This window comes from Acomys russatus, chromosome 2 (genome assembly GCF_903995435.1).
Source record: "Acomys russatus chromosome 2, mAcoRus1.1, whole genome shotgun sequence".
Classification (NCBI taxonomy): domain Eukaryota; kingdom Metazoa; phylum Chordata; class Mammalia; order Rodentia; family Muridae; genus Acomys; species Acomys russatus.
Window position 1 is genome coordinate 95,187,314 of NC_067138.1, and position 7,610 is coordinate 95,194,923.

Genomic DNA, 7,610 nt, shown 5'->3' on the forward strand with positions numbered 1-7,610 from the left:
TTTGTGACTTAGTCAAATTGTTAACATTTCCAGTCATGTGTTTTATGTGAAGATTTGTGAGTTTCTGGAACCATGCCCTAATGATACATGTTGACAGAAGGGGCAAATAAAAACTATTTCTTTTAAAGTTAAGAATCTTGGATCTATAAATTTGTTGGAAATTTTAGAAGAGACATAACCCTTTTTGAACTTTATTTCGCTAAGTGGCTGGTCTGGAGTCACCAGTACCGGGTAGAGGCTGGGCAGAGAGAGGCTGGGATGGAGCGCCAGGGCTCACAAGAACCAGTCACAGGTGAGTGCTCGGTTTTATTTCAAAATACTTCGGAAACTGATACAGAAATGGAAGCTGAAGCAGGAATTTGGGGACAGGGGACGGCAATTCTATGTTAAAAATCAGTTGATATTTCTAAAAGTATTATTTAATTGTGTTGTTTTTCAAAGTCAGGCAGGTCCGAGGGGTCTGCAGAGAAAAGAGAGAAAGCAGGCAGGCATTAGAAAGCAATCCGGGTATCCCTGGGTTTTCCCATCCATTCTAAGCAGTGTCTGTCAGCGGCTGAGTAGAGCCGGTTGTGGCCTGGCTCTCTTCCTGCTTTACCGGCTGAAAAACCAGGACTCAAGCAAAAGCGGAGGGCAATCTACGTGCTCTGGGGTGGCCGTGGAAAGAGTTGCCTCCCTACCCCATCCCCCACCCCCAGGAGATTGCCAGACTCTGGGAGGTCAGGGCCGTGCACTACCCCTTTGGATCTGGTTGCCCTCTCCTATACCTAATAACGTGTTCTGGTCACTTGTCGAACAAAATGGACGCTTCTTTTTAAGATCGGCAGGGTTCCCCACAAGAGCATCCTTCGCTTGCTAGCTGCCCTCCCTCTGCGGCTTTCCCCTCCACAGCCTTTGCTCCCGTGACCCACACTCCAGCGCTCTGGCGGGCAGCTTCTCTGACCACTTCTTTCTCCTGACCACACCCCTCAGCTCGAATTTGCAAACTTGCTCGTTAGAAACGGGTTTCCCCCTACAAGCCTAAGAAAACAGCTGCGCTCGGAGGAATTAGACCTAAGGGGAGCCTCTCCCTTCCAGATTGCAGCTTGGATTCTGTAATGCACAGTGAACACTTTCACTTCCGCCCGGCCAGAGGGAGACTCTCCTGAGCCCTGATGGCATTTGTGTTATTTTCGTGCTTTGCTTCATATATCTTACTTTAATTAAAAATATTTTCTCTTTAGTAATGAAAGACTTTAAGCCTAACATTTCATGTCTAGGGGCAGGGGTGGGGCTTAGAGGGATGGGATCCAAGAAAAGAAAGGCTTCCTGGTTGCTGAAAGGTTTTGGAAGGCAAAGGAGGGTTATACGAATTTGTGGTTTTGCCACGTCTCCAAGAGGTGAACAGTCTAAGTTTTATTTGTATTATGTGTCTGTGCGCACACTCACAAAGGCCAGAGACACCGAATCCCCTAGAGCTGGAATTGCAGGCTGTTGTGAACTGCCTGAACTGAGCGCTGGGAGTCGAACTCAGCCCCTGGAGGAGCAGCGCAGTCTTTACAACTGAGCCAAATCTCCAGCCCCGAAATGTAAAGCTTGAAAAGGTGGGGAAGAAGAAAGGCACGTGGGTGCGTTGGAACTCCCTTGGAGGAGCCTAGAAACCTTTCCACTGCGGAGGCCAAGGCTGACAAATTTGCACAGGAGCTGAGGGACAGGGTGTAGAGCAACTGGGTTTGGAAAATTTGCAATCAGTCCACCTGCCAGCAAAGCCGAGGCTCTGCTGCTGCTGCTCTGCTGTGCGGTGTGGAATTGAACCCTAGATCTCTGGGCCCTCCTGCTTTTGTGCTACCCAGCCTAGGTCTTGATTGATCTGGAGTTAAGTGGGTGGGTAAAGCAGGGAATTTATGGGACAGCGCCCATGTTCTCAGGAGTTGTCTCACGCCTTGCTTGTATGAGCTGAAGCCAGGCAGGAGACCGGCTGGGCTCAACTTTTCTGTCTTTCAGAAGCTCTTGAACCAGCACCATGCTCACCTGGGGGCGGATAAGCAGAAGCTGTGCCTGTTGTAGGGCTGGCCTGGGCAGTAGCGCCCCCAGTAACTTGCAGATACAGTAGGACATCGCGATGGCCCTGCTCCTGGGCCAGGTCCATCGGCAGGCGATCAAAGGCGTCACGCACATCCAGCCGCGCCCCCGCTTGGTGCAGCGCCACCAGAGTGTCCAAGAAGCCCTCCCGCGCTGCATCGTGCACTGGTCTGGAGAGGGTGACTGGGTCCTCGCAGTTCGGATCCGCACCGTAGAAAAGAAGGAGGTTGGCGATTTGGGTGTTGCCCATCATCATCACCTGAAAAAGCCAAAAGGGGGAGTAGAGGGATCAAGGACAGGAGAAAGAAGCCTTGCCACTAACAACTGCCTGGTTCAGACAACCACAAGCCCTTTAAGGGCTTCCAGACCCACCCTAGAATTTTTCTTACGCACAGGCGCTTGACCCCCTGTAGAGCATCGCCCTAAGCACAGGCACTGCTTTGGCCTCATTTCAGTTGAACTGAGATTGGGAGGTAGTTACTAAAAACGTGGTTGGGGGAAAAAAAAAAAGACAACCAGAATTCTCACCCAATTTTTTGTTAGCCTTGTTTTCCTGGAATGTTCTACTTTGATTTCTTTAAGTATAAAATGAGAATGCTTGTCCCTAAAGTAATGTTTCTTCCCCATCTTAAATTATTGGTCTTCTGAACTGTGAATCTGTTACGGAGAAAAGACATTGTTGACAGCATGTTATTCTGGACTGCCAGAGTAGGCTCAACTTTTCCACAGCTGTCCTGCTAAAGAGAAGATTTAAGCAGAGACACAGAGGTCAGAGGGAAGATGCAGGAGTCCTGGGCCAAGGACAGACAGGGAAGCTAGGAGAAAGAAAACAGATTCTGGCTTTTAGGAAGGAAGCTTGTGGACTCAGTTTTAGACTTTGGCTCCTATAATTACAATATGATAGTTTTGTGTTTGTTTTAGTCCTTAAATGCTTGCTAACTGGCTCCGATGGTGGACCGCAACCAAAGGTATCTTGGGGAAGAAAGGGTATCCCAGTTACTCACAGAGGGAAATCCAAGCCAGGAACTCAAGCTGTGAAGGAACCTGCTGGGAGGGACCAAAGCAGAAACCCTGGAGGGCCGCTCCCCGCTTGCTCCTGCTGGCTAGCTCAGCTTGGTTTTTTAATGCCTGCTCACCACCTGCCCAAGGGTGGCATTGCCTGCACTGGGCTGGATCCTCCCCCATCAATCAGAAATCAAGAAAATGCCCCCAAAGACTTGCCCACAGGCCGATCTGATGGACACATTTTCCTAGGTAAGGTACCTTCTTTCCAAATTACCCTAGAGTGTCATAGTGGCCATAGAATCAACTATAAGACCTAGCAAGTGAAGGAAGCTCTGGCTTCAAACTCCAGCAGTGCAGGAACTTTTCACACCTGCATTCTCAGCACCTTGGGGTAGAGGGGCGAAGATCAGAATTTCAAAGTCACCTTCAGCTTCATATCAAGTTGGAAGCCAGCCTGAGCTGGACAAGACCCTGTGTGTCTCCCCCCCCCCCCCTTTCCCCCTTACAAACCAGGGGGACCAGGGGGAGGAGCTGGGAGGGGAACTGTTGTCAAGGAATGTTATATAAAGAAAAAGCCTCTGTTCAGTAAAAGGAAAAATTATAGTTTGCTAGAACAGTAATAAGAAACCAAAACACTTCTCAAGTTTAAATTTTGAAAGGCTGGCTTTGGACTATCAATCCTTCTGGCATAGTCCCCTTTTCAGGTAGCTGTGATTACAGGCTTGATTCCAAGGCTAAATGGAGAAACCCTGTGTATAATAATAATAATAATAATAATAATAATAATAATAATAATAATAATAATAATAATTAATAACGAAAGCCATTCCCATAGAGGATACACTGGCCTCAACCCAAGGCTGTGTGTAGGACAAGCAAGAGTGCTACCATGTAGCTTCCTCCACCCACCAGAGAGGAGTTTTGAAATGGAAACCACAAAACCAATTAAGTATTTTGTGATGACCAACGGACTCCTGTTCTAGAGAATCCCATACCTTCTGTCCTTGGGTGGGCACCAGGCATGTATGTGGTGCAGTTATACATTTAAGCAAAACACCTATACACAAACAATAAAATACTAATAAAAAGGCCAACTAGACATAAGTTAAGCAGCAGGAGTTCTGCTGCTAAACTAAATTTGGCTTGAGGCTGGAAGTCATGCTAACGATAACAATGGGAATGTTAACTTCTAGTCACTTGTTTGCAGTTTATTATAATTTATTCACATTATATCTTGATTGTTATCCCCTCCATCTTATCTTCCTGTTTCCATCCTCCCTCCTTCTTCTGTCCTATTCCCCTCCCCTAGACCTCTGACAGGGGCGGATCTTCCTCCCCCACCATCTGACCACAGCCTATGAGGTCTCATCAAGATAGCCTGCATCACCTTCCTCTGTGTGTTCAAGGCCACCTGACCAAGGGGCAGTGTCATAATTGTATTAACTATCACATAAGACTTCCTCCAAGTTGTTTTACTTACAGAGGTAACGTTTAAAAGCTCCTTAGGGTTAGCAAGATGGCTTGGCAGGTAAAATGCTTTACTGTCAAACTTGAACTTCCATTTCCCAGACTCACACAGTGGAAAGAGAGAAAACTACATCCCACAAGTTGTCCTCTGACACACACACACACACACACACACCCCACACCCTCTCAACTAAATAAATACATCAGTGCAATAAAAAAATTTAAAGCTCTGTAAAGTTAACTGGACAATAAACTCGGCAGAAATAGCTTTAGAGAAAATGAGAGAGCCCCAAATATCACTTTGTACAGAGAATCCACAGTTCAATTTATCTAGGGTCAAGAATAAAGAAACTTTTGCCTACACTAGAATAAACTTGACCACGGTTTGGAATATGTACTCAGCTTACAGGAAGTTAAAGACAATGTTATACTGATGTAACTGATGCACTGTTGCATTTGCCTACTGTGTATCCAGTGACAATCATCAGCTGAGCACTGGCAACTGGCCTCTGTCTGGACCAGCTTACTCCTATTGCCACAAAGTCAGGCACGTTTGCCTTCTCTTTTCATGCCCCTGCTTCTGTTTACCCACCTGCTTTGCTTTCTCTACAAGTAAAGCAGCTGCTACAGCAGCCATCTTCTCTTCCCCTTCTCTTAAAAGTGTTTCTAACCTCAGGAGTCTTCTGGAGAGTCATATTAGCAACAACAGTCTTGCATAAAAAACAAACATGCAAACAACCGCGCCCCCCCCAATATCTGAATCAGTTTGCTGTCTGGGACTTCACAGCTCCTGAAAAGTGGCCATCGGTTTTTTTGTTTGTTTGTTTTTGTTTTGTTTTGCTTTGTTTTTGGCTTTTGGTTTTTTGTTTGTTTGTTTGTTTTTATTTTTTTGGATTCACCACTGACACTCCCTGGCTCACTCCCCAGCCCTCCCATCCTCAGTCCCTCCCTTCCTCAGTCTCAGTCTCTCTCTCTTTCTTTCTCTCTCTCTCTCTTCCCTCTCCTCCTCCTTCTTCTTTTCTCTCTCTCTCTCTCTCTCTCTCTCTCTCTCTCTCTCTCTCTCTCTCTCTCTCTGTTCTCATCATCTTATCCAACAGGGTGGCCACAGGCTGTTTTGCAACTTCAAAAATCTCTTATTCAGAACAACCACAGTGGCCAGTGGCAGGATCCGGTGTAGAGGGGAGTAGGAAGGCAGTGAACATAACGACTTAGCATTCTGTGTGATTTTAACCATGAATTACTCAAATTTTCTACATCAAGATAACATAATCAGTTGCACTAATGTTGAATCATTCCCTGAAGAAAGTGAAACTAGTTTCAGGAAAACTGTAAGTGAATGACAGAAAAGAAGAAAGAAAAATACTGTGTGCTTCAAGTGTATGTTCAAGTCCTCCGTCTTGCTCATAAAATTGGCTTGTAAGGTTGCTCATATCTTTTATGGTATGGAAAAGCTGGAATAGCAAAAATAAAATGAATACTTGGAGAGTGCCTAAATCCTTCAAGGAAGTATCTTGAATTGAGTCTTGAGTCTTTTTTTTTTTTTTCTTCCGTCCTCCTTCTCCTCCTCTTCTTCATCTTCCTTTTTGGGTTTTCTAGACAGGGTTTTCTCTGTGTAGTCCTGGCTGTCCTAGAACTCAGATTCACCTTCCTCTGCCTCCTGAAGGCACCACCCCAGTCCAGCATTTTTTTTTTCTTTTTAAAAACTAAACATTTTGGTCTCAGAAGCCAAGCTGTTGAAGGTTCAGACCCGAAAACAATTTCCTCTTTCCCCTTTACTAAAATAGTCGTCAAAACTATCGACCTGAGTTTCTTTTACTTTTCTGCATTCAATAAGTAAAGTCCTCTTTTATGTATTTTAGGACTCCAAAAGCAAACTCCCCAGACGCTGGTAACACTTCAGATGTTAAACTATAAACCACAGACATAATATTTTTAAAGGCTCACACCTATCTTGTACAACCACTAACCTGTGTAGCCTCAGAATGTCTCTATGCTTAATTTGTAAATCATCTCAGGGTCCTAAACCCGTTTGTTCAATTTTTATTCTGTGCTTTAAAGTGTGTAAAACGTATTCCATGTTGCATAGTTTCAGAAGGCACAGTTCACCGTTTCTTTTGTTAAATCTGCAACTCGTGTTACTTTCCTTCACATTGCTTTTAGACCGCACATTTGTTTCACAGCGATTTTCTTTGTTAGAATTAGAAATAATGATTACATATGGGTATTACCAGGGCGGTGACAGAAAGAATTCCCTTTTAGGTTAATTTAGTAAGAGGGTGAAAGCAAAACTAGAGATAAATTACTGACAGTAGATGGGAGAAATAATAATTCTCAATAATGAGAAATTGAAAACTTGATGCCAAAATGGTGGCACTATAACAAGTTAGTTTAACGGTGGGGGTGGCTGGGGGGGCAGCGACAAAAAAATCTGGGGGAGGGGGGATATATTTCATATGGTAACTAAATGGCTACCGCAGGAGAGGGTGATACTGGGAACACCGCAGAGGTGTTGGCTTTTCGTGGACAAAAGCTACCATCCCATTGCAGACGAGACACTCCTTGCCTACCTGAATTGGGGTGCGACCGAAAGAGTTCGGGGCATTGGGCGAAACCCCAGCTTCCAGCAGCACGCGCACCTCATGCACCCGGCCCTGGGCTGCCGCCCTGGATAGCTGGTCTCCCAAGGAATCCGGCTGCTGGTCTTTCAAGGACTCCATGCTGCTCCAGATCACTCCCTTCCAGATCGGCACGCTCCCTCGCCGAGATCCAGTGCCCGCCCAGTTGCGTGACCAACGGGGGCCCTCCTTCCTTCCTCTAAGGTTGGGGGGCGAACTTCACCCTGCTGCCTGACGTGGCTCCACAGTCCGCTATAGGTGGCGCTATTTGCGTCTAATATATTGTGAATAAGACACCCGAGGAACTATGGGTGCCAACCCTCTCCCTCGCGCAGAAGAGGTGCCGGGGAAAAGCGGAAAGCTGGTAGCTGCAGCAGCACTACAAGAGCAGATAAGCCACACCTGCTGCCTACGCTGCTACTCCCCCTCCCCCATGCCCAGCCACCCCTTGGCGCTGGGCTCCTT

At 46.2% G+C, this 7,610-nt stretch overlaps 1 protein-coding gene across 1 annotated transcript; it reads right to left on the reverse strand.

Moving 5' to 3' along the window:
* Window positions 1-293: 293 nt before the first annotated feature.
* On the reverse strand, window positions 294-7,383 carry LOC127207336 (cyclin-dependent kinase 4 inhibitor B-like). The gene is made up of 3 exons (XM_051166737.1): window positions 7,098-7,383; window positions 2,008-2,317; window positions 294-460 (listed from the first exon to the last, which is right to left on the reverse strand). The coding sequence occupies exons 1-3, from the start codon at window positions 7,245-7,247 to the stop codon at window positions 420-422; spliced, it is 501 nt and encodes a 166-aa protein (XP_051022694.1). The 5' UTR covers window positions 7,248-7,383; the 3' UTR covers window positions 294-419.
* Window positions 7,384-7,610: the final 227 nt, after the last annotated feature.